The 27,272-nt window shown below is 43.3% G+C and overlaps 1 protein-coding gene across 6 annotated transcripts in view; it reads left to right on the top strand.

The window, feature by feature from the left end:
* The window catches only part of STK25 (serine/threonine kinase 25), a 116,785-nt gene that overhangs the window by 81,138 nt on the left and 8,375 nt on the right, over positions 1 to 27,272 (top strand). For 4 of the 6 annotated variants that reach the window (XM_029615261.1, XM_029615259.1, XM_029615260.1 and 1 more), the window contains exons 7-10: positions 2,600 to 2,785; positions 7,950 to 8,095; positions 17,639 to 17,747; positions 22,042 to 22,113. In XM_029615261.1, coding sequence (XP_029471121.1) covers positions 2,600 to 2,785; positions 7,950 to 8,095; positions 17,639 to 17,747; positions 22,042 to 22,113 — 513 coding nt within the window. The remainder of the gene's footprint in view (positions 1 to 2,599; positions 2,786 to 7,949; positions 8,096 to 17,638; positions 17,748 to 22,041; positions 22,114 to 27,272) is intronic. The other 2 variants (XM_029615262.1, XM_029615265.1) reach the window with 2 other exon arrangements.

The raw sequence follows: 27,272 nt of genomic DNA, 5'->3' as shown, positions 1-27,272 counted from the left end.
CCTGGTCAAACGAAGCAGCTCTGCTCATCTCGTGTTCCAGTACATGGGATAGAGCAAGGGATTATTTGTTCTGCCCCCAGCATCACTTCAACCCCTTCTCAAAATCTCCTCCTCCCATCCCACATGGCTATGGGAATCGTCACTGGCCTCAAGGGCTAGATGGACGTCTCTGAGAAAATCTTTAGGTGTTGTGCTTTGTGGCTGATGGGGGCCATCACAGTAGCAACATCTGCCTTCTCTGTTGTCGTACATGGTACCTCTGTGGCATACCAGACCCCATCTGGACAGCAGTGTCAAACCGATGTGGCCAGCTAGCCTCTTCCTGCTTGTAAAAATCATTGTGCTGACTAATATGTGAAATTTGTTATATTTAAGAACATAAGAAATTGCCATGCTGGGTTAGACCAAGGGTCCATCAAGCCCAGCATCCTGTTTCCAATCCAGGCCACAAGAACCTGGCAATTACCCAAACACCAAGAAGATTCCATGCTACTGATGCAATTAATAGCAGTGGCTATTCCCTAAGTGAACTTGATTAATAGCCGTTAATGGACTTCTCCTCCAAGAACTTATCCAAACCTTTTTTGAACCCAACTACACTAACCACATCCTCTGGCAACAAATTCCAGAGATTTATTGTGCATTGAGTGAAAAAGAATTTTCTCCGATTAGTCTTGAATGTACTACTTGCTAACTTCATGGAATGCCCCTTAGTCCTTCTATTATTCGAAAGTGTAAATAACTGATTCACATCTTCCTACTTCAGGCCATATGTCCTAGACCTTTAGTGCAATAACATGCATTAGACCATCTCACTTGATAGTCATAAGCAGGCATTCACAACTTTTACATTTGTAACCCTACGTTACGTTCTAATTTGATTTATGAATGTTATTTTTGTAAACTGTTGTGATCGTTACATGGAATGGCGGTATATAACATGTCTAGAAAGGGAATGGTGAATAAAATGGAAAATGTCATAATGCCTCTGTATCGCTCCATGGTGAGACCGCACCTTGAATACTGTGTACAATTCTGGTCGCCGCATCTCAAAAAAGATATAATTGCGATGGAGAAGGTACAGAGAAGGGCTACCAAAATGATAAAGAGAATGGAACAGCTCCCCTATGAGGAAAGACTAAAGAGGTTAGGACTTTTCAGCTTGGAGAAGAGACGACTGAGGGGGGGGATATGATAGAGATGTTTAAAATTATGAGAGGTCTAGAACGGGATAATGTGAATCGGTTATTTACTCTTTCGGATAATAGAAAGACTAGGGGGCACTCCATGAAGTTAGCATGGGGCACATTTAAAACTAATCGGAGAAAGTTCTTTTTTACTCAACGCACAATTAAACTCTGGAATTTGTTGCCAGAGGATGTGGTTAGTGCAGTTGGTATAGCTGTGTTTAAAAAAGGATTGGATAAGTTTTTGGAGGAGAAGTCCATTACCTGCTATTAAGTTCACTTAGAGAATAGCCACTGCCATTAGCAATGGTAACATGGAATTAGCTTTTGGGTACTTGCCAGGTTCTTATGGCCTGGATTGGCCACTGTTGGAAACAGGATGCTGGGCTTGATGGACCCTTGGTCTGACCCAGTATGGCATTTTCTTATGTTCTTAATAAATACATTTGAAACACTGGCCTAGCCGCCCAAATGCCCCTGCGTGTATCTGAAGCTATGCGCTGTTGGAGCAGCTACACAGGAGGCTCAGCCAGATGTAGCAGGCAGCTGACAGTGTCTGAAGCTCTGGTGGTGAGAACAAGTCATGGCTTTTGTCATCTTGCAGGCATATGCCCAGAGCGAGAACTGCATGCTATTTGAGTTGAGTAGTTTGAAATGCCTGTCTAAGGAGCTGCAGCTACAAAGCACTTATTTAATTTTTATTCAGAGGGAACATTTAGATACCAAATCTAAGGTCACATAACAGGTGAACTGAGCATTTCTTTAATGATGACATTTAAAATGTTTGTGGGATGCCATCAATGTACACAGGTCTGTCCAAGATTAGGGAGATCAGAGAATACAAGGCATAGACACACATGAACAACAAACACTACAGGGGCGGAGGCTACTCCCTACTCTCGTGCTTACAATCCAGGTGATCTAATAATGGGGAAATGTTTTCTTGAGTGTGTGTTTGCTCATTGATTTTATAATAGTGGCTTTCTAGGAGCATAGCACGCTGGTGTAACAACACACACCAGCGTGGTCAGAGCTCACTTTTTAACCACCTACCATAGGGCTTAGGAGTAAATCTCTTCTGCGCTCATACAAAGTATTTCTTTTAGGGGTAGCCAGGTTTAATTGGGAGGGTATAACTAACATTACACATATTAGAAAAGCTGTTTAGCTTCCAAGCAGAGCAGAGTTCTGTAGTGACTATGAGAGAGTGTGTCTTCTGCGTCACAGCTGGTCAGTGAAGACCTTCATCCAGCCTGAGGCCAAGGATTAGCATGTGTACTATGACAGGCATCTTCCAAAGCTCATAACAAGCTCCTACTAATTCTGGAGCATCCTGCTCTCTGTTTCTGATTTGGTTGAGAGGCTCCACTTTGCACGTTCTGTCTTGCATTATGTCTTTGGCTCTCTTTTAGGCGGATATCTGGTCCTTGGGGATAACAGCCATTGAGCTAGCCAAAGGGGAACCTCCAAACTCTGACCTCCATCCCATGAGAGTTCTTTTCCTTATTCCCAAAAACAACCCACCCACCCTGGAGGGACACAACAGCAAACCCTTTAAAGAGTTTGTGGATGCCTGCCTCAACAAGGACCCACGATTTGTAAGTAGAACACAGCCTTCCTCTAGCAGGTAGAAAAATCATTCCCAGAACAAAATCTGTAACATTCTGAGAGCCATAAGCAATGGACAAGTTTCAAGTTAACAGTCTTTCTACTAACATTCTTATCCCTCTTCCCTTTCTTCTCCCTCTCCTAGTGGTTTGTTTTTTTTTTACTTCATTTGTCCATGTTCTACTTTCCCTTCTTTCATTATTTATTATAATTTCTCCCTTGACAAGCAGGGCTGAGTTAGCCATGACATCATCAGACAGCGCTGAACAGACCCTTCTCTCTAAGCTCACAGAGCTTTTGCTCTACTGAGCATGTGTGGGAATTCCCATGTGGGCATTGCCTTGTGAGATCCCTCAGTCATTTTTTTCTAAGCCTCAGCACAGATGTGTACACTCTGTCCAAGAAATGTTTTCTCCTATTTTTATTTTCATACCTTTTTTTCAATTATTTTGTTGGCTTGCTGCTTTAGCAGCCCTTCAAACTCTCCTTTTCTTAGCATCCAGTCAGATGAATCCAGAACCAGTGGGTTATGCACCTCTACCAGCAGGTGGAGTCGGAGCAAACGGACATCATAGTATATATATACCCCTCCACTGACATTAGCCTGCCAGTATTCTCTGTCTCCAGCAGATGGTGGATGTGCATCTCCTTACTGGGGATTGCTTCAAGCTTTAGGAGGAGAAATAAAAGGAAATTTAATTAGCCCTGGTCTCCTGCGGTGATAAATGGTCCCTCCCCCAGCTGGGAATTCCTGAGGTGATTTCCGTGGTCCCTTGGTCTGGTAGCTGGCTTTCGCAGCTGGCATGGACTTAGCTGTTAAAACAGCTGAAAGGCAGCGGGTGCAGGAAGCTGAGTGTGGCGGTGATGGTATATGCCCTCTCCCCCCCACATCCAGAGACCATCTCTGTACTCAGCTGCAAAGAGCTGAGCTCAGGTAAGGCTTAAAAAAAAAAAAAAAAAAAAAAAAAAAAAAGGCAGAGTAGAAGGGTTGTTTGTAAGGCCTTTGTGCTCGCACTGTTCTGATGTTCATTCCCGCCCCTGAGGGAGGTTAAAGGATGTTGGCAGCCTGGCGAGTTGAGCAGCCTGTATGGACTAGGTCCCGCTGTTAGGCTTTTCTGTTTGTGGCATTTTCGCGCGCCGTTTCCTGTGCATTAGGCTGCCCTCTTCAAGACTGTTGGGTACGTACAAGCACGTCTGGCTGTGAGTCCAGGCGTGCGCCCAGTTTTTGCATGCTTAGTCAGATGCCTACTTGGGCATCCAGGTGATAGTGGCTTCCAAGTCCTTGCCTGTGTGCACAATTTGGGCACATTATTGTGCACTTGGGATGTCTTGCTTTGCAACCCCTAAATTTCTGGCACCTAAATTTCAGATGCCTCAAGTTTGGACGCATATATTTTACAGTGTGAATTCAGCTGGACACACATCTTCAGTCGCCTGTTAAGCGTACTGACAAGACTGATGGTGCCTGTCGGTAAGAAACCTAAGAGCGTTTCCCCCTGTACCACCTGTCACATTCAAGCACCTTAGCCTGGCGTGCCCTCTAACTTGTGCCAGCAGTGCTTGGAGGCAGGGTTAAAAAGTGAGGTGAAAGAAGCTATTTTAGCCAAAAGATCTTGATTCAAAAATTAGAAGAAGGATCCATCAGAAGAAAATAAGATAGCATAAGCTTTGGCAAGTTAAATGCAAGACATTGATAAGACAGGCTAAGAGAGAATTTGAAAAGAAGTTGGCTGTAGAGGTAAAAACTCAAAATAAAAACCTTTTAAAATATATCCGAAGCAGAAAGCCTGTGAGGGAGTTGGTTGCACTGATAGATGCTAGAGGGGTTAAAGGGGCACTCTAGGAAGATAAGGCCATTATGGAAAGACTAAGCAAATTCTTTGCTTCTGTGTTTACTGAAGAGGATGTTGGGGAGATACCTACTCCGGAGACAGTTTTAAAGGGTGATGTTTTCAGATGAACTGAACCAAATCACAGTAAGCCTGGAAGATGTAGTAGGCCAGATTGATAAACTGAAGGGTAGTATATTACCTGGACCAGATGGTATACATCCCAGGGTTCTGAAAGAACTAAAACATGAAATTTCAGACCTATTACAATTAATTTGTAACCTATTATTTAAAATCATCCATTGTACCTGAAGACAAGACGGTGGCCAATGTAACTCTGATATTTAAAAAAGTTCCAGCAGCGATCCAGGAAAATATGGACCAGTGTGCCTGAATTCTGTACCAGGAAAAATTGTGGAAACTGTTATAAAAAATAAAAATCACAGAACAGTTCGATAGACATGGTTTAATGGGACACAGCCAGCATAGATTTACCCAAGGGCCCAATTTCAGTCCTTGATATCAGTAGACATCTTGCAAGGCATGACCTTCATCCTCTAACAGGGGGTGCCACTTTGACTTCTTCATTACCAAGTTATATTGGTAATGAATGCTTCCCATGAAAGGAATGGGGCACATACAGGCCTGTACTAAACTCAAGGGACTTGGTCATTAATAGAAAGACAATTTCAGATCAACCTCCTAGAACTGAGAACAATCAGATATACTTTGACAATCTTCCTCCAGAGGAAGAGCATTCTCATTCAAACTGTCAGGTAGCCATGTTGTATGTATGTGAACAAACAGGGTGGCATGTAGCCCTTCTGCCAAGAGGCGATAAAGATATGGACATGGAAATATCAACCGTCCTTCAAGCAGCCTACCTTCCAAGAATTTCCAACATGTTAGTCGATTGCCTCAGCAGAGTGTTTCACCCACACAAGTGGACCCTGCAACAATCAACTGCCAACAGATGGTTCAGTTTATGGGGACTTCCAGCAATCAACCTCTTCATGTTAGAGGAAAACAAACGTAGTAAGGTTTTGTTCCAGTCTGCCCAGTGAACTCAGATCGACTTAGAATGCTTTTCAGCTCAATTGACATGCAGATCTTATGTACAATTTCCTTCTGATTCCACTGATTGCCAGGACATTGCAAAAATGTATCATGCACTAGGCCCAACTGATTTTTATTTCCCCAATATAGTACAGATAGGTATGATTTGCATATCAGCTACTGTTGTGCATCACCCCTCTGATCCATATCTGGGCAGATCCATTCTTAGTAACTCAAGAGGAATGATGTCTATAATCATCTGAACCTTCTCTCCCTCAACCTGACAGTATGGATGTTGAATGCTTGCTGGTTGCACTTTTCCTTGCCCAAGGAGGTTGAAGATAGAGTAGTGTTTGGGTCTACTAGAAGAGCTTACAAATTCAAATGGAAACAGTTCTCATCTTGGTGTCCATAGACTTCCTTAGACCCATTCATATGTGACCCAGAAGCCCTACTTAAGTACTTTCTCTCTGTCTTCCTCAGTTCTCAGTACTTCATTAGTGAGAGTTAATCTCGGAGCCATAGTGGCTTACCACTTTCAAATTGAGGGTAGAATAATCTGAACTCATGTGCTGCTGTCCAAGATCATGAAAGCTCCAGTTGTCAAACTTTGTTTCATAGGACCTAAATGTGGTTCTGGCACAATAAAGCTTCTCTTTGACCCATTTCCTTTGAAAAATTTTGTGAAGCATGTGTGCTAAAGGTGCCCATATAATTTGCAACCACATGGGCTATATGGAAATTCACCCTACAAATGCCATAAAGATCATGGCGAGGGAGGCGACCTTGACTTTTATTTTATCTTATTTAATTAAGTTTTATCCTAATTTGATTTATCTTTTTCATAATGTTTTTACCTTTGATTTCTTGTTTTATATTGATGTTATTTATTTGTATTTCCTAATTTTATATACCTGCCATTGTGTTTTATTTATTTTATATTGTAAACCATTGTGATTGATTACAGAACAGTGGTATAAAACACAACAAATAAAATTGAAGACTGCTCCTATCAAATTTCTCATATGGAAAGTAGTATTCCTTGTCATAATTGTCAGCCAGAAGAGTCTGTGAACTCCAGCCTTTAGTTCATTACTCCTTATATGCGATTCTTTCATGATACAGTGCACGCACCCAGAGTTTCTACCAAAGGTGGTATCAGCTTTTCATATAGATCAAGCCATTGTCCTACCTACTTTCTTTCGAAGGCCTCATGCACATAAAGGTGAAAAAGCCCTTCATTCCTTAGACTGTGAAAGAGCCTTGGCTTATTACAGAAAAATAACCCAACCACATTGTCAGTCCTTACAGCTATTTGTCTCTTGTGATGCTGACTGATTGGGCATAGCAGTAGCCAAACAAACATTGTCCAACTGGCTAGCAGACTGTATTGCACATTGTTATGCTGTAGCAGGCATCCAAATCAGTCTCTATCAAGGCTCATCAAGTGAGAGCCATGGCTCCATCAGTGACTCATCTGAGTGCAGTTCCTAGTGAACTTATCTGCAAAGCTGCAACTTAGTCATTAGCGCACACCTTCACGTTCCATTCCTGTCTGTACAATTTATCAAAAAGTGACAGTAAATCTGAACAAGCAGTTTTGCATAATCTATTTACGCAGTAGTCCACACTCCATGGTGTGGTCCAGATTGTTTTTTCGATAAACACTCTGTTGCAACATTCAGCTTGTGACTCCACACGTGTCATGGCTAATTCAGTCCTGCTTGTCGATGGAGAAAGCAAGTTTGCTTACTGTAAACTATTTTCTGTAGACAGCAGGATGAATTAGCCATGCTGGACCTCCCTGGAGAGTCGACTACTTTCCTAGACTTAGTTCTGATATGAACTGAGGGATCTCAAGAGGTAACGCCCATGCAGGAATTCTCGCACATGCTCAGTAGAGCAAAAGCTCAATGAGCGTAGAAAGAAGGTTTGTTCAGCACTGTCAGATGATGTCATCATGTGTCATGTTGTCTATGGGGGGGGGGGGGGGGGGTAACAGCAAGCTTGCTTTATATATTTGCTAACTCGCCCTTTTTACATTCTGTTCTCAGAGCAACATATATAAAAATAATAAATATATAAAAAATAACATACAAAATATATAAACAATACTATGACCATCAGGTTAAATAACATCCATAAAGAATCCTAATAATAATAACATCCACTCTTACTCTCCCCTCTTTTCTTTCTCTTATTTTTCTGCACTCTTTGACTTTCTATATGTCCCATTTTTCACGTCACCCCTACTTTCTCTCTGCCCCAGAGACCAACAGCGAAGGAACTGCTGAAGCACAAATTTATCAGCCGGTACACCAAGAAAACCTCCTTCCTGATGGAGCTGGTAGACCGGTACAAGCGCTGGAAATCTGAGGGACACGGCCAGGACTCGAGCTCGGATGATTCTGAAATGTATGTATGCTTTCTGTGCCTTTCTTTGGGCTGCCTGTGTACTGTTCTCTCGTGTCGGTAATAGTTCCCTTACTGCCGGCCCCAGTTCTGATTCCTCATGCAAGACCCTCGCTGGCTAATGCTACTTGTCTTTCAGTCATAGAGAAGAACACGAGATCTGCCTTCGTTCCTTATGTGATTCATTGCGTATATCCTTAGGAAGGCGTCACGTTCTTTAGGAGCTGAAGCTTGCATAAGAGTGAACAAGTATTCTTACTGCTCACAACTGGTCCTTATGTTCTGTATCTCAGAAGGCTGGAAGATGGCGTCAGCCATGCGTGAATGTTAATTATAGGATTATCCAGATGTTACAGATTTATTGGCTCTGCTGGCAGAGCCCTTTCCACAGCCTGTTATGGTATGAGTGTCTCTTCACAGGTTCTTTCATTCCCAAGAAAGCTCTTACTTCTATATCTTTTTTGTTTTTCCTATCTCCTCAGCCAGCATGCCCTCCCTAGTTGAGGAGTGGAGGGGGACGTCTCCTCCAAGTCGTCATCTTTGAGTGCTGCTCTTCCGCCAATAAGTGTTGCCACAGTAGAGGCAACTGCTTTGCCTTGCTCCTCAGAGCTTGAATGCATCCCTTCCATGAGCCAAACCAGACCTGTCAGGCTTGATCGCAGTTCTCCTGTGATACAGCGCTGTGGCCCAGCTATGGAGCCAGCGCCATCAGTTTTTCAAATGACATTATCATAAGTTTGTTTTTTTTTTTTTTTGGCATGGTTTTCTTTCCTTTCTCTGGATCATCACAGATAATTACTGAGACATGGGTAATTTAAAAACAGAACTGTTTAGATGAATGTCTTTTTCTCAGCTAGCATATGCCGTTTAATAAACAGTTTGCATGACACCCACTGCGACTGTCAGCTGACCTAAAACTAGACACGGGGGAGGAGAGATGAGACCTAGCATAAACTTCCGACTGGTGGTAGGCAGTGTTGGTAGTATGGGGATGGTCTGCCAGAGAGGTAAACTACTTTTGGATTTTGTGCTGCTAGTATGATGATGATGATGGTGCAATGAACCATCAGAAAATGCAGTAAAGCTTAGAATGATGCCTGCAAATTATTATGGCTGTGGGTTTCTGGCCTTCTTGAAGCTCTGCCGGAAACTCTTGCAGACATGCCATGCAATGGTGAAAATCTCTTTGGAGATAACAGTTCGAGAAGTGGTGGATCTTATGAAAGATCCCTACACAATGCATCATCAGACCCTGGCTACTCTTACCTCTGAAACCACATTCAACATCTGAAAGATTTCACAATAGACAACATCGAAAGTGTGTTTTTCCTCAAAAGAAATGCTTTCCAGGGTCTACTTATCTCAGGCAGGAGAGCTTGAAGGTCATGCCAGTGTAATCATAGACACTTCAGTGCCACCCACTGAAAACCAGAATCAAGATTTTGACTGAATCCAGGGGAGTTTGCCAGAATCCCAGTCTCCTTTTCTGGAAGACCTTCCTGCTTCCTGTAGGGGAGAGGTTGTGGTGTGAAAAGTAGCAGATAGGTCAAGGAGGATAAGGACTGAGCAAAGGCCTTTGGTTTTAGCCATAAATAGGTCATTAGAGGATTTGGAAAGGGCTGTTTCAGTTGAATGTAGAGGGTGAAAACCAGACTGGGATGGATCAAGAATGCTTGAGATGCAAGAAAGTGATGAAAGTGGTGCTGAACAGCACATTCAAGTAGTTTGGAAGCAAAATGGAGGAGGATGCTGGGATGAAAAAATTGCAGGACAAGTAGGGTCCTGTGAGGGTTTTTTTTGAGGAGTGGTTTAATCATAGCATGTTTTGAAGGCAGCAGGAGCAGTAGCAGTGGAGAGTGATAGATGGAAAAGATGACTGCAGTGGAGATGGAGCTGAGGAACTGAGTGGGGACAGGGTCAGAGGAACAAGTAGTGAGTTTGGAAGAAGAGAGAAGATGGACAGTTTCTTCCTCTATGACTTCAAGAAAGGAGGTGATAGTGGAGGAGGCTAGGGGAAGGGTAGAGGAAAGAAGGGAGGGAGAGGGAGGTAAATGTAATCTGGTTGAGAACTGAAGACTAATTTTGTGAACCTTAACATGGAAGTAGTCCGTCATAGTCGGGGCAGAGAGCGAAGGGGAGGAGGAGGTAACAGCGTGTAGAAAAGAGATGGCAAGGGTTGGATGCGAGAGATGGACATAGTAGTCTTGTTTGGAAAGTGCAACAGCAAACTGGAAGGAGGTCAGCACAAATGAAAAATGTATGAAATCTGCATAGGCCCGGGATTTTAGCCACACAAATGCTGCAGCGTGGACGCAGGAATGTAGGTAGCGAATTCTAGGAGTGAGCCAAGGCTGGGGCTTGGTGCACCTTATGGGATGGGTAAAGAAAGGGGCAAGAGTATCTAGGGCCTCTATTAATCCCATCAAATCCTGAGCTCATGCTTTCCCACTAAATCTCTGAGGCCGAGTCCCCACCCAATCTCTGAGTTCTCTCTTTCCCTTCCCCCACCCCCAACTTTTGTCTTTCCTCCTGACTCCCAGGGCCTCTCCCTGCTGTAGCCCATTTGACAGGAAAGTGATGCCAGTGGCTCAGAATTTCTAACTCTCTCCTCCTGCTGCTAGCACCACCCTCTCCTGTTCATTTCAAACTATCGGCAGTAGAGTGAACGGTGTGGGGCTCCAAGGAACTCTACCTTACACTGCATATTCCCCTCCCTCACGCCTTAAAAAAAACAAAACCCCTTTCAGCAGTGCACTGAGAAAACGTTATCAGACATGGACCACTTTGTGGCAAAGCTTAATATGAGGATTGCTTTGAGCAGTACCACAAGAAGGAGTACAACTGTGATGACCAAAAAGTGCACATCTTCTAAGCTTGAATGCCATAAGGAATTTGCAGACCGGCAATACGTTTTCCCCCTCTTTTCCCATACACTGCTCAGAGAAAAAAAATGTAAATGGTGACCCCTGATTTTCCTTGCTCAGTATCCTAAATCCAGCAGGGATAGATGCTTACAGGCTCCTTTTTTTTTGCCAAAAGTTATATGTTTGAGCCTTGAGCCTCTTGTGGGCTTTCATACCAGAAAGGCTGCATAAGAAAAGAGGCCTGAGTGGCAGGGGAGCCTGGGGAAGATGGGGCTGTATTGTTTACCATGGTGCGTGTTTGGTAGTGGGGATTTAGCAAATGCTTACTTCTGCTGCTGTTTGGTCAGGGGTATTGGGAGTAGTGACAGCAAACTTCAGTCAGTCTTTTCAATAGTTGAGCAATATGTTTGTTTGCTTTTTGACTCTGCAGCTTCCTCGTGCTCCTGTGGGCCTTCAACTCAGGCAAGAGTCATGGCTGTGATCCTGGTGCTATGAGCCTTCATTCACAACTAGCTGGGAATGTTTCCCCCATTTTATTTTTTGTACTACTCTTATTATTAACACAATCACAACAAGGTTACAAAATAATTTTGGACCTACCATTTGCAAAATCCCAAACTTATAAGTACTAGCAGCAGTCAGTCACTCAAGGAAGCAAACGCCATGTCAAACCGCTGCTGGACACATTCTGCATCCTGGCACTGCTCATGCTGGACATACAACAAAACATGCACCGCTCATCTGTATAACACATCTAAGGTACCTAAAATTTCACTCATTTTTGGGCATGCACTGGAAGGGATCCCCAAATGAGTCACCCTTTTCCAGGTTTCATAGGTTGATGTCTTAAATTCCATGTGCAGCAGATCTAACATCCCTGCTTTCCATATTAATAAGTCAGGGCCCACTTTCTCAAGCCATTTCGTCACACTGCAGCATTTTGCTATCAAAAATTCTTCGAGTAAAAATAATTTGTAACATCTTTCAATAAACTGATCCTCCAGTGTATGCCCAAGAAGACAAGACATTGTTCTGCAAAACAACTCCCCAACACTTCTGTATACATGACCATTTCCAGAGACAATGAACGACCATGGCATTATCCATCCCGCATTTTAGACATCCAGCAGATTTTGCAATAGTAGACTTAAAGGCTCTTAAGGGGAAAAAATATCACCCTATGTGTAATCCTCAAGTGGAGCGCATGCAAAGCTATATTCTCATGAGTTTATACACAGGGATGGTAACTTTATTAAACCTGTTCGTGGGCATCTGTGCACGTGGTTCCCAGCGCGTGCACATGGATGCGCCAATTTTACAACATGCGTGTGTAAATGCGCACATTACAAAATCCGCTGCCCTCACACATGAGTAGATGCGTGCGGCGACAGACTAGGCCTTTTCCCCAGTTCCCTAAAAACCCTACCTAACCTGCCTCCCTTTTCCCCTACTAACCCCACTAGCTACCCTACTTTTTTTTTTTTGTTGTTTTTCTACTTACCTGCTCTCCACAGCAGCAGCCACTGGCGCGGGCCGGTCAGCTCCCGGCACGCACTTCAGCGGGATGGTGCCTAACGGCGGCATCCCGACCTGTCTATGGCCCGCCCCTTTTCTCAAAACTACTACCACTTCACATACCGGGAGCTGCACACATGGCTGTGAGCCTATTAGGATCCACGCATGGCCCAGCCACACGCGTATCTTCTGGTTTTCACATGCGCAGGGCTTTTAAAGTTAGCCCTATAATTAAGCATTAACACTATACATCTCTTCTTGAATAATCTCTTCACCCCCCCCCTTCCCCCCCCACTATATCAGCTAATGCAAAGAACATATTATACTATACATTTGTAAAGCCTGGACAGCAAACCTTTACCAGCTTCATATCATTTTATCAGCCTTTGAAATGGTGGTGAGGTACAGTTACAGGTGATTTCAATTTTATAGCAATGTAACTCTTTAGTTGAAGATAAACAAAAAAAAAAATCTTTCCGGAAGCCCAATGTAAACAAGATGCAGATGATTGTGCGTGCATTTTGAATTGTCCTAAGACCTGCCCGATACATATCCCCAGCTGGAAAGAGGCTCAGCAGCCCCCTCAAACTTCCAAGCAGATTAGGAGTCACCTCCACCGCATCCCCACACCCAGTCGACCTAGGAAGCGGAAGGTGCGACATGGAGCTAGAAGCAGGGACCTTCCGCCTGGCAGCGCATCGCAATGCCGCCAGGGCCACCAGGCTGGCTGCTTCTTTATATACTTGAAAGGCTGTTTATTTGTCAAAACTGGAAATGTATGGAGTGATAGTTAAGAACATGCCATACTGGGTCAGACCAAGGGTCCATCAAGCCCAGCATCCTGTTTCCAACCTGGCAAGTACCCAAAAACTAAGTCTATCCCATGCTACTGATGCTAGTAATAGCAGTGGCTATTTTCTAATTCAACTTAATTAATAGCAGATATGGACTTCTCTTCCAAGTTTGGAATTTATGGTTTTTCTCTATGTCCCCCTTTTTCAGTTCTGTCGGAGCAAATGAAAATCTAGAACCCGTGCTCATCTTTTTTGCTCCCTGCCTTTTGGCCGTGTATGACATCAGGGGACTGACCTTCCTTGGGATCATTTTACCTGGTTTGAAAGATGTGGTAACTTGGGACATTCATGAGGCATGATCACTCAGTAATAATAATAATTATTACTACTATTACCCTGTGGGACGGAACACAAATAAGAGGTTATACAGTCCAACCCCGTGTCCTTGGTTATGCACACAGCAGTGGTAATGGCGGGATAAACTATTTACTTTTCTATAGCATTTCCTTTAATTGCTTCTGGTTTTCATAGTAGCATTGTTGTACTATTTGACAAAAGTGGAATAGGCCATTTCAGAGTGTTCATTTTTATATATCTGAGAGAAAGGGCTGTGCTCGCTGTGTTAGGTCCCCTTCAGGGCACAACCTGAAAGGTCACGACACAATCAATGGATGAGCGATGCCTTTTACGGGAGTAACAGAATACATTTCTCACCAGCTGTACTCCCTTCCTCCACAGATTATGTCTGGAAAGCCTGACGTTGGCCCTATAAATATCTACATAAGATTTGGATGTTAGCTTTGGGGCTTACTTTTTCAGTTTTTATTTTATTTTTTCCCAGGGCCCTCTCCGTTTTTATTATAACCTACAAAAATGGGAGGAAGTCAGTGGGGGAAAGAGGCAGCTTTTTTTTTTTTTTTCCCCCTCCATTGCTTTTCTCCCAATTTTGTTCGTTGTCATAAACATTGAGAAATTGCCAGGAAAACTGAAATAAAAACTGAAAACAAAAAGGTCCCCCGCTCTCTAACCCATTTGCCATACAGTTCTCCAAAAATACTTTAGCTGCTTTTCTCATGACTGTTCGGGTAATTACAAGGGCCAAAATATTTAAGGGTAGATATTAAAGGGCCAGCGCGCGTAAAATCCAGGGGTGTACGCGCGTGGCGTGGCGTGGCGTGTGCTGAGTGAATTTTCAAAGAGGCCCGGCCACGCGCGTAAACCCCGGTACGGGCCCAAGGGCTGGGGTCTGGGCAGGGAGGGGTGGAGCGGGGGTGGGGCAGGACAGCGCCATTGAACGCCGTCCCGAAGACTCGCGCGCCAGCCAGCTGGGGGTCTGAAGTAAGTTCTAAAACCAAAAAAAAAAAAAAAAGAAAGACAGGTAGGGTTCAGGGGATGGGGAGGAGAGAGGGAGTTTAGGTGGGGTGAAGGGAATTTCCTCCCACTCCGCTCCTTAATTGGAGCGGACTGGGATGGAACTGGGAAGAAGGCCCAAATGCCTCTCTGCGCGGAGTTTGCATGCGCCACCTGCACATGCGCGTGCACATTTATTATAAAATCGGCTCATCCATGCGTGCGTGCGCCGGGAACCGCGTGCACCTTTTAAAATCTACCCCTTAATTTCTCACTGGATACTTTAAGGTGAATTTTAAAAGTGATACAGGCGGCAAAAGTGGGAGTTAACGCGTTTGGGTATTGGTTAAGCATGCCCGGTGGATTATATAAAGCTGCCACATACACGCACAAGTACCGATGCACGAATATCTCGCATTGGGGGGGGAAAAAAGGAGGGAATGCGGACGGGGAATGGGTGTTTTCGGGTGGGGCCAAGAGATATCTGTGCTTATGTAGCTATGCGCATGGGTGAGTGGCTGGTTCATTTCAGCACAAACATTTACGTCTGCTGTTGATCAGGTGTAAGTCTGAATAAAATATTCTAGCCATATATGAATTGCTTGAGGGGTCTGGGTTAACTGGCGGGGAGTGCAGGTTAAAGAGCCAGGGGGGGTCTAGAGAACATAGCTACAGACTGGGCAGACTGGTTATAAAATTCCCTCACTTGAACAGCTAATTGCTGACGTTTCTCTGCAGAGCACATATACATGCATCAGGCCTGTTTTATAATGTGTACGTGCGCGCAGGATATAAAATTTCAGCGCATCTCGTCGTGTCCATATACGCATATATATGGCTGTTTTAATATGCATCTTATTGCATCGGCCTGTTAGGGCCTGATTTTAAAAAGCATTTACTTGAGTGAAACTGGGTTTTACACGTGTAAATGCACTTTTCTCGAGTACGTGGGCTTTTGAAAATTGCTACAGCATATGCCATTGAATTGTCCATAGGATTTACCTGCGTTAGTACACTTTACTCAAGTAATTGGCTTTTGAAAATTGCTATGATAGCATGTTGCATTTACATGCGTAACTCATTTGAAAATGACCTCTGATGCTCTCAGGCTTTTCTTTCATTCTGTATCTAGTAAATCAGGCCCTATGTGTAGAGCATCTCTGTAGATAAATTCAACACAGAGCTTTCTATCCTGCTGTGGAAAATCAGGGGTTTTTTTATGGAACAAAACTGGAATTTTTCTTTTTTTAAAATTCCACTTCTGTCTATACTTAATGTGCAATAGAGAGTTCAGTTTGTGCTAAAAATAGTTTAAGGGAAACCCGGGAGAGATCTTACAAAATGTGGCTCTTATCGCCCAATTTCTCTTATAAATGTGGATCTCAAGCTCTTAGCTAAAATAATGGCGACGCGTTTAAACACGATAATAGCTAGGCTAATTCACACTGACCAAACTGGATTTATCCCAGGGAGGATGGTGGCGGATAATATCCGCAAAATCATAGATCTGATTGAGCGAGCAGTAACAGTGGGTAGTGACAGAACAATGTTTAATTGGGAGAATGCCTATACTGTCCTTAGTGGGGCAACCTCGTTCATCCTGGCTTCCCATTAACTGTTTACCACAGTCTACTTTGAAGGTATGGGGGCAATGGAGAAAGATTTGGGTGGGTAATCAACGCTATTTCTACAGTTCCCATGCTTATGCCAATTCGTGCTTTCCAGCGGGGAGATATACTAAAGCGTTTCATACATGGGAGGAGCTAGGCTTAACACGTATGTCCCAGTTTGGGGCGGGAGGTGGGCTCTCCTCATTCTCCGTTTTACAGGAGACCTATCACTTATCGGCAGGTGATGTTTTTCCATATTTACAACTTAGGCACTTTTTAGTGGCGGAACAAGTGAGATGTGATCTTGCCCTGAGGAAGACAACTTGAACATTGGTGCGACCAAGCTGCCAACTTCAAAAGGGCGATCTCCCATTTGTACAACTATATAAATAAAGACCCCCAAGAAAAGCCGGCATATATGAAAGCATGGGAGCGGGATTTAAATAGCGAGCTATCTGAGCTTCTGTTTAGGTGGTATTATACACCAGCACGTTTACATAAATTCCAGCAGACGCACGATCCACATTGTTGGAAAGGTTGTGGTCAGCTTGGAACTTATTTCCACATGTGGTGGGCCTGCCCACGAGTAACGAGTATTCAGTCTATCATTGGAGAAGGAGTGTTGCTCACGCCGGAAACGGCATTATTGAAGTTACCCTTAGAGGTCTCCTCAATAAAGGGCAGGACCGCACATTATATTATAATGGCAGCATGTTGTCAACTAGCACTTCTATGGAGGTCTTGTACCATGCCCACAGAGCTGAATGTAAGAGCGAGGCTGTCCAGGCTATGCTATTTTCACGAACGTGTTGCAGTACCTAAACATATGAGTCTCCGCCATAAGCAGATTTGGCACCCTATACGCACCTGGCTGAATCAGGAGACAGGAACTGGATATCGCTTAGTAACATCACCACATGACTGGGCAGCAGACCTGCGTACGTAGTATTATACACTGGGGATATGAGCATTTCTCTTTGGGAAAGGTTTGGCTATTGTTCTTACCTGCGGCTGCCAGCTCTACCCTGGGGGGAGGGAGGGAGGGGAGGTTGGGGAGTAATTAAGACACAAAATTCATGTGAAAGTATATGCCTTTATTGTACTTTTTGTTTGTGTTTCACAATGACAAACATTGTTGTCCATAGATGTTGTTTACTGTTTACACTTTCAATAAAAATTTTAAATTAAAAAAAAAAGTAGTTTAAGATTGTCTGGAAAAAAAATACAAGAAAGGTATATAAATCATGCTTTGGAACTTATACTGCAAAAAGACTCAGGAAATTATAAACACTTTGGCAGTGAAAGGCTTATATATTACTTTGTCACTGCTGAGTGGGAAAAGATTGGAAAGCTCAGACTGTGTTCTCCCTGTACAGTACTTTCTTTGCCTTTAACAGGCTCTTCCTTTTCTAGAGAAGGAGACTCTGATGAACGAGACCAGGTCCCCACGTGGACATTTCCACCAACCATCCGTTCAAATTCTGTGAACAAGCCACACAGAGGAAACAGTGTTCACAACAAGGTGAGCCCGAGCCAGAGCCCCCTCCGCCCTATGATCTGCAGGGAGGAGAGGGCTGCCAGACTGTGAAGTCAGACTTCACATCTCTCTTACTGCTTAACTCTGTTTCCATGTTTTGTTTCTCTGAACCACAGCTTCCCTTTTAATCCTCTGCTAATGTCTTCTTAGTTCATGTACCACACACGTTATTTGCAAACCTTTGGCGCCAGCCAAAATTATTTTACCCCTACATTGTGCATGGCACACTTCTTATTTTACTGTCTTTTTCCCTGCGTTCTCATATTACTCCAGCTTTTTCCTCCCCATAGCTCCAACTATTTTTGTCCCTCCTTTCAGCCAGCCTCTTTCACTTTCCCTCCCTTCCCCCAGCCTGCCTCTTCCTTTCCCCCCATGCATTCTGGCTAGTGTCTTCTCTGCACCCCAGGCCATAGTGCCAGCAGTTCTTGCACCTCCTCTTAGCAGTCCAGAGGCAGCCATTAGGAGCCACATTGTAGGCAGCTCCTGTTACTTGATCTTTTGCTCAAGAGGGTGAAATTTGCAGTGTTGTCCCAAGTAGCCCATATGACACTGCTGGCATGGGTTGCTAGGTGGTTGTGTTTTCGCTTCAAACCTCTGCCTCACGCATGTAACAGCATAAAGATCCTGCAGGAGACCAAATGCACTTTGGAATCTTTGTGGCTAGAAATTCCACATGGGATGGGAAGAGTATAGCAGTGGGGGTATAGAGCCATCTGCCCTGACCAAATTGAACAGATGATGAAATGCTAACAGAAATTAGAGAAGCTAACACATTTTGGCAAGAATTATAATGGGAAATTTCAATTACCCCACTATTGCCTGTGTACATGACACATCTGGACATGCTAGGGCGGTAAAGTTTCTAGATAAAATAAATGACTGCTTCATGGAGTAGCTGGTCCAGGAAGCGATGAGAGAGGGAGTTATTTTAGACCTAATCCTTAGTGAAATGCAGGATCTGGTGCAAGAAGTATCAGTAGTGGGGTCACTTGGCAATAGTGATCATAATGTTATCAAACTTGACTCAACAACGGGAGGGAGAGCAATAAGGAAAAACTATTGTTCTAGCATTTATCTTTTTAAAAGGGAGACTATGATAAATTGAGGAGATTGGTTAGAAAAAGCTAAAAGATGCAGTTGCAAAGGCTAGGGGATAATTTTCAAAAGGAATTTCATGCTTAAAACTGGGTTTTATGTATGTAAATGCACTTTAAGTGCATAAGTGGGCTTTTGAAAATTGCTATAATATGCTATTAAATTGGCAATAGGTTTTATGTGCATAAGTGCACATAAAGCATGTAAATGTTTTTTTGAAAACTGCTGCGATAAACCATTTTTACACACGTAAATCCTTTTGAGAGTTTACAACAGGCAACGACATTGTTTAAAAACACCATCTTGGAAGCACAGACCTGATGTATTCCTGGCATTATAAAAAGCAGAAGGAAGGCCAAATGACTGCTAGCATTGTTAAAAGGTGAGGTGAAAGTGTCTATTATAACTAAAAGAACATCTTTCAAAAATGTAGAAGTTCCAAATGAAGAAAATAGGAAAAAGCATAAACACTGGTAACTGAGATGCAAAACATTAATAAAGCAGGCAAAAAGAGAATTTGAAAAGAAGCTGGCAGGAGAAGCAAAAACTCATAATAAAAACCTTTTTCAAATACATCTGAAGCAGGAGGCCTGTGAGGGAGTTGGTTGGGCCATTAGATGATCGAGGGGTAAAAGGAGCACTTACAGAAGACAAGGCCATGGCGGAAAGACTAAAGGAATTTTTTGCTTCATAGTTTAGCGGGGAGATCCCATGCCAGAAGTGGTATTTAATAGCAATTATTTTGAGGGGCTGAAACAAATCACAGGTGAAACTGAAGATGTAATAGGGTAAATTGGCAAACTAAATAGGATCCTAGACCAGTCAGTATACACCCCAGAGTTCTAAAAATCCACAATGAAATTGCAGACATAATAATAACTTGTAAGCTATCATTAAAATAGACTGCTATACCTGAAGACTGGAGGGTTGCCAATGTAATGCCATGATGATGATGACCCCAGCCCTCTTCTCACACAAGGCCAACGGCAACTGGTTGGGATTTGCTACTATACAAATCCATATTAATGTTAAATTAGAACCGCTTAGCAATTTCCAATCAAAACAGGCTTAAATTAAACGCATAGTTTATTATATTCAAATGTTATCGAACCATGATGGCACATGTTTAATTTGTAATCTATACCAATCATATCTTTCTCTATCGTGCCTCTCTGTAAACCGTTGTGATGGTTACCTAACGTAACGACGGTATAGAAAAGGTTTTAAGTAAATAAATAAAACCGGTTAATAGGTACACTGTTGCCATAGTTTTTGTGACACCAGAATTATACCACGGGTGATCTGGAAACCCATGGATCATTGAGCCTGACGTCAGTGCTGGGGAAGATCATATAAACTGTTCCATTCTAAAGAACAAAATTACTGAACATATACACAGATATGGTTTCATGTGGATTTTCCCAAGGGAAGTGTTGCCGCACCAGTGTGTGATATTTTTTTGAAGTGGTTAATAAACAGTTGGATAATGGTGAGCTGATGGAAATAGTGTATCTGGATTTTCAGACTGCATTTGACAAAATCCCTCATGAGAGACTCTTAAGAAAATTAAAAAGACATGGGATAGGAGGAAATGTCCTATTGTGGATTACAAACTGGTTAAAGATATAAAACAGAGTAAGACTGAATGGTCAGTTTTCTCAATGGAGGAAGTAAATAGCGGCGTGCCCAGGTATCTATACTGGGGCCAGTGCTTTTAATATATTTTTAAATGATCTGAAACAAGAGAACAATGAGTGAGGTGATCACATTTCCATATGTCACAATTATTCCAAGTTGTAAAATCATCAGTGGCTTATGAGAAATTGCAGGAGGACCTTGCGAGCTTAGGCATCCAAATGTCAGATAAAATTCAATGTAGACAATTGCAAAGTAATGCAAACAGGGAAAAATAATCTAAACTGTAGTTCCACTATGTTAGGTTCCATATTAGGAGTCACCAACCGAGGAAAAAAGATCCAGGCATTATCCTAGCTCAATATGCAGCAGCAGTCAAAAAAGCAAACAATGTTAAGAATTACTAGGAAGGGAATGGAGAATAAAATGATGATTATTATAATACCGCTTCCCTGTACGTACACGGATCAGTCCAGACTGCTGGGTTTTGCTACTGTGTGCAATTCTGGTCACCGCATCTCAAAAAAAAAAAGATTGAGTCGAACTAGAAAAGGTACAGAGAAGGGTGAAGAAAATGATAAAGGGATGGACTAGCAATCCTATGAGGAGGACAGAACTCTTCAGCTTGGAGAGGACACAGCTGAGGGCTTATAAAATCACGAGTGAAGTAGAACAGATAAATGTGAGTTGATGATTTACTGTTTCAAAAAAATACGACGACTAGGGGACGCGCCATGAAATGACTAAGTAGCACATGTTAAACAAATTGGAAAAAATATTTTTTCACACAACGCACAATTAAGTTCTGGAATTTATGGCCAGAGGAATGTGGTAAAGGCAACACTGGGCTTAAGAGGTTTGGGCAAGCTCGGGAGGAAAACCCCATAAATAATTATTAATAGGGTAGATTTAGGGAAAGCTGCTGGGATCTGTCTGCTATTTGGGATCCTGACCAGTCCGTGTAAACTGGATTGGCCAGAATTGGAAACAGGATATTGGGCTTGCTGGACCCTCTCTGTCTGACCCAGTATTTTATATTCATTTCTATGTTTTTTTTATGTTCGTGCCAGAATGATGAGGGTGCAGTGGCTTTATAGAAGAGCCCTTCAGGCTATTGGGATATGGGAATTGCATGGAATCATCATGCTGACTGGGGGTGGGACAGAAGCAGGAATCACTTAAGAGCGGACCTGCTAGCCTTTTTAGGTAGTTTGAACCAGGGGTGTAGAGAGACCCCCAAGGTAGGAGGGGGAATTTAAAAGGAAAACACCAAGCCATGGAGGATGCTGGAGCCCTAGGTTTCTGTGTTATTGTCTGAGACACAATGCATTCTGTGGCTCTGCTTCATGCCAGATGGTATAATTCTGGTGTCACAAAAACTCTGGCAACAGTTACCTATTAACCAGTTTCGACTATAGCAGCAAAACCCAACCAGTTGCCATTGGCCTTGTGTGAGAAGAGAGCTGGGGTCATCATCAAAGCATAGGCTACCAACATGTGGCAGACGCCACCACCATCCGCCCTGATATTTCTTTGTTTCAATGCCCAGCAGGCCGAGCCAATCAAACGCCAGCCCAAGTCTCAGTGTCTTTCCACGCTGGTCAGCCCAGTCTTTAGAGAGGTAAGACTCATGCACACCGTGGCTGGAGCCCCAGCCTCTGAAGGTAAGTGAAAGCACACTCGCTCCAGCAGAGGCTGTCATGGAACTGCAGTGGCAGAATCTTCTTCACAGGGAGCTTAAAAAAATACAACTTTTAGAAAGTAGGAAAGTACGTTGCCTTTTTCCTACTTTGATGTCAGTTGACATATTAATAATCTGCACATTGAAACCTTTGTTTAAAAAAAAAAAGAAGAATTTGACGTTCAAGGGGATGAAGGCACCTTTCTCGCCAGCGTAAAGCTTGGTGGCCAGGAGTGCAGAACATTATGGCAGAGCTGTGTGTTAGAGGGAGGAGACATTTCAAAGCAGGAAAATGAAAGGCCAGGTGGAAATGGCAGCAGAGGCAGCCATGGAGATGAGATGGGTAAGAGATATTTTAGAAAGAGATTTTGCTGGAGCTCTGCGGAGCTTAATGGGGAATTTGATAAATTATGGACTTTACAGGGCTGAAAACATCAAACTCTAGCAAAATACAGGAGAGTTGGAAAATGTGATAGAAAAGGTAAGGAAAAAGCCATTTAAACAGACAGAGCACATGAAATTGTCTAGACATTACCTTAAAGTTTGTAAGATATTCTGTTGTGAATAGCAAGTGCTATAAAAGAATATACAAATGTATGCCAGCTATGCTGAGAATAAAAAAATTTGCAGCAATTTTCTGAACTTGGTTGTGCACTATGATCTTGGGTTTGTCTGGCTATTCACTGCTTCTTGTGACAGGAATCTTAAGAGTTTTTTCTCTGCTGTTCCCTCTAGGGGTGTGCATGAAAAAATATTCTGAAAAGTATATGGTGAACTTACTACTTACCTGATAAATTTCCTTTCCTTGAGTCCTGACAAATGGGGGTTATACATGCCAACCAGCAGATGGAGATAGAGAACAGGCTCGCTGCTGTCACTCCTGCTATACCTCTGTGCTGACAGCAGTATTCCTGTATCAAGCCAATGTCAACGTTAATAAAACTATAATAGTTATTAGAATTACATTTTCCCGTCGATAGCAGGGCTGAATTAGCCATGCTGTCATGGGATCTGTCAATCAGGCCCGGGAGGCGGAGCTTGTCAAAGCAGAGAACAGAGCTTTGCTCTCTGCGGCTGCGCGTGTGTTCCCGCGCAGGAAAGTAACAGAATCTCCTCAGTCTGTTTTTTCCGCGAGCGGGATCGCACGCGGAGCTGATTTCTCCTCAGTTTTAAAAACAGAATTTAAATATCAAAATCGGGTTCAAACCCTGTCACTAGGACCGCTATAATAAATGTCTCGGACTGACTCATAATCGAGACAAAGGTAAGTTCGCTCTAAGATATCATCTAGAGCATTAATCAAGCGGCCACCGGCTTCAGGACCTAGTCCGCTAACTGCATCGGCTCCAACGGAAGAAAGAAGCTTTGCCGTCAAATCCTAAGTCCTCCACTCTAGGAGGTAAGGGAAAGGCAAAAAACAAAGGCCAGTGGGTTCTTGAAAATCCCCAGTGCCTATAGAGCCGCAACATACCTCATCGGAGGTGGAAACCTCGGCGCCGATGATTTATGCGCCTACGGCACCGTCCGCGCACAGACGAACATACCGGCGCCGAGGATGGAGTCTGTGCGTAGCTCATAGCTCCAGGCGCGCATGGCGCAGAGAAAACCACCGCGCCGAACAAATACGCGCATGGCGCAGAGAAAACCACCGCGCCAAACAAATACGCGCATGGCGCAGAGGAAACCACCGCGCCGAACAAATACGCGCATGGCGCAGAGAAAACACCGCGCCGAACAGATGCGCATACGGCGCCGGAAGACCCAGCGCGTACGGCGCCGGAAGATCCAGCGCGTACGGCGCCGGAAGTACCTGTGCGTACGGCGCCGGAAGACCTTGCGCGTACGGCGCCGAATACAAACCGGATTATGCGCAAGGCGCCGCCCTCAAAAGGCTTATGTGCATAAAGAGGCTTATGCGCACGGCGCCGAACACATCGGCGCCGATAACCCATGTGCGCGCCACATAAAAAAGATATGCGCATACAACTAAAACTGCGCAGAAATTTAATTCCGCGCACAGATTACAAGTACGCATAAGTTCACCGTCGCGCATACGCGCATACCGCGCATAACTCTACATCCGCGCATAAACATATCTACGCGCATATATCTAACTCAGCGCATAGATCAACATCTGCGCGTGGAATCCATAATTATTCACCTTAAAAAAAAAAAAAAATTAAAGATGAGCTGAAAGCGGAATCAATACCCTTCACACAGCTAAATTTCCAGAGACTGAAGTCACAGATACTGATACATCATCTGATGACTAATATAAGTAATTAAGTCACTCCCACCGTAATAAATTACCAAAGAGGAGTGCATCATGGGAGATAAGTCCCTCGACTTCTATATTATCTCGTAAAGCAAAAAAAAAAAAAAGACAAGGAAGAAATGAAAATTTCTTCCTCGAACACTTCTTCAGATTCGAAAACTTTTAAGTATTACTTCTGATAATAGACTACAAAGAGCCCGTGAAGTTTCCACAACTTCACCTCAAACAGGTATCGCACAAAAACAAGACAGTAGTATGGTTATGCCCTCTCATATAAGAGAAGCATTTTTCCAACTGTCTCAATCTTAACAGTTTTTTACGTGATACTTCCATCATCATTTAAATACCTAATATTGCTACTAAACAGCAGTTGGCACCGACATCTCCCATGTTAAACCAACCAGCCTCACCAACTCATGTCCAGGAGACATCTTTGGATTCTCCTTCAATACAAACATCCCCATCACCATAAGTGGGATGTCTCTCAAATCTGCAAGACCACATTCGGGAGTCGTATTCCCCTCCTGAAGACCTTACATACCCAAAATTGGTCTTCTATAAAATTGATACTCAGGTGGAACCAACATTCTTCCACCACAAGATATCCTGCATTCAATCTTGCAAAATCCTGGAGGCTACCTTATACAATAACAGCCATTTCCAGGAAAACTGACGTAAATTTCCTATGAAGAAAACGTCACTATATACTCTATCACAATTGCATCATACATCACTTGTAGTAGAGTTGGCGATGCAAAGGTACAAGGAAATAAGTTGCATACCACTTCCCCACCGGGGAAAGACAACAAAGATTTAGATGAGTTTGAAAGGAAAATATTCCATAACTCGATATAACCGCAAGAATTATGCAACATCAGTTCAACATGGTGCAATATCCATATGAGTGCATGCAAGCTATAAAAACTACTTATTCCTCTATGACGGAACAGATACCTCAGCTTCTTCATGGCATAGTAGAATGCTCTCGACACCTCTTGAGGTCAATCTAAGAAGCACTTGAAACATCATCCAGGGCATCTGCAACAGTCATTGCAGCCCGCACACTAACATGGTTACGTTCAAGTTCGATATGTGAAGACTTACACGAGACACTATCAAACCTCCCATGTACAGGAAATATCCTGTTCGGAGAGAAATTCCAGGACGCAGTAAGTAAATTAAAGACAAAGATCTAGCAGTACAATCGCTAGCATCGCATCCTATTTATTCGACTACACGTCGTTATGTCGGGTCTATCCGTAGGCAACCATTTGCCAGAAGACCCTATACATTTAAAGTTTTCGTACGCAGCCATGCCTTGCCTACCAACGTCCTGCTCCACATACAATACCTCAAATCAACAAAGGGGTAAACCACGTAACCAAAGACAGCAGCCACTACATACGGCTACTGCAGCAAAACGACTTCGCCTTTTAGTTACTCAGCCGCCACCACAACAACAAGCTCCTCCAGGCAGAAGTCGTGCTTACCTGAGAGTCTGGAAAGAATAACATCAGACCAATGGGTTCTGCAGATAGTACGTCAAGGTTACCAACTCCAATTTGTTACAAAACCAATCTTGCCTCATCTTTCCGCACTCAAGACTCACAGTTCTCATACACAACTGGGGTGGGGGAAATTGCTTTACTTTGCAAACAACATGCAATTCGATAATCCACCCACACCCCAAACTAGCAGCATTTATTTCCCGTACTTTCTCATACCAAAGGAGTCTGGGGGCCTTCGCCCATACTAGATCAAAGGAAATTGAACAAATTTCTCACCAAGGAGAAATTCAAATGGTATCGTTGAAGTCAATTCTTCCTCTCATTCAACCAACGATTCGATGTGCTCCATCGATCTGAAGGATGCATACACACACATTCCAATCCATCCATCCTTGTGGTTTTACATGTGTTTTCGATACAGACATCAACACTACCAGTACAAGTTCTTCCCTTTGGACTAACGGCTGTACCCAGAAATTTCACCAAATACATGATAGTGGTGGTAGTTTATCTCAGGAAACAAGGTATAACCATCTTTCCGTATATGTACGACTGGCTCATAATAGCCTCAACTCCGAACATCTTATAGTATCACCTCACACGGGTGATACATTGCTTACAGCAACTAAGGTTGGTGATAAAATTTCAAAATCACATTACAACCAACACAGCAATGACAGTTCATAGGCGCATGCTTGGACACTATGTGCAACAGAGCATATCTTCCAGACGACATAATATCACATTTCCGTCAACTCCTGCACACCTTGAAACATATTCAGAGGCCGTCAGTAGACAGTCCTGGTAAGTCTGGACCACGTGACAGTGACAAATTTCACGATTCCCAACACCAGGCACACATTAGACTCCTTCAATGGGGTCTAAAGCGCCAATGAAAACAGCACTCACAACCAGTGACGCAGAAGGTTTCACTGACCGCAGAAATGAAAAAAGATATAGCATGGTGACTCCTAGATTCCACCCTATCCAAGGAGCATCCTCACAATGCAGTTCTAACCACACATGCATCTCGCAGGACATAGGGTGCACACCTCGAGATTTACGAAACCCAAGGGTTATGTACGATCTCAGAACTGAATCTACAAATAAATCTATTGGAACTCAGAGCGATTCGCAACGCCTTGTGAGTCTTCCAAGACCACCTGAAAGGACGCAGGGTCATGATCTACACACACAACCAAGTAGCGATGTTTACATCAACAAACAAAGAGAATTCGGTTCATGGCCCCTCTGCAAGGAGACCCTGACAATCTTCGAACACGTTCACAAGAATTGCATACATCTACAAGCAACTT

The sequence above is a fragment of the Rhinatrema bivittatum genome, chromosome 9 (assembly GCF_901001135.1).
Source record: "Rhinatrema bivittatum chromosome 9, aRhiBiv1.1, whole genome shotgun sequence".
Taxonomy (NCBI): Eukaryota; Metazoa; Chordata; class Amphibia; order Gymnophiona; family Rhinatrematidae; genus Rhinatrema; species Rhinatrema bivittatum.
The sequence above is the reverse complement of the archived record's forward strand: the minus strand, read 5'-3'. Positions and strand labels throughout refer to the sequence as shown.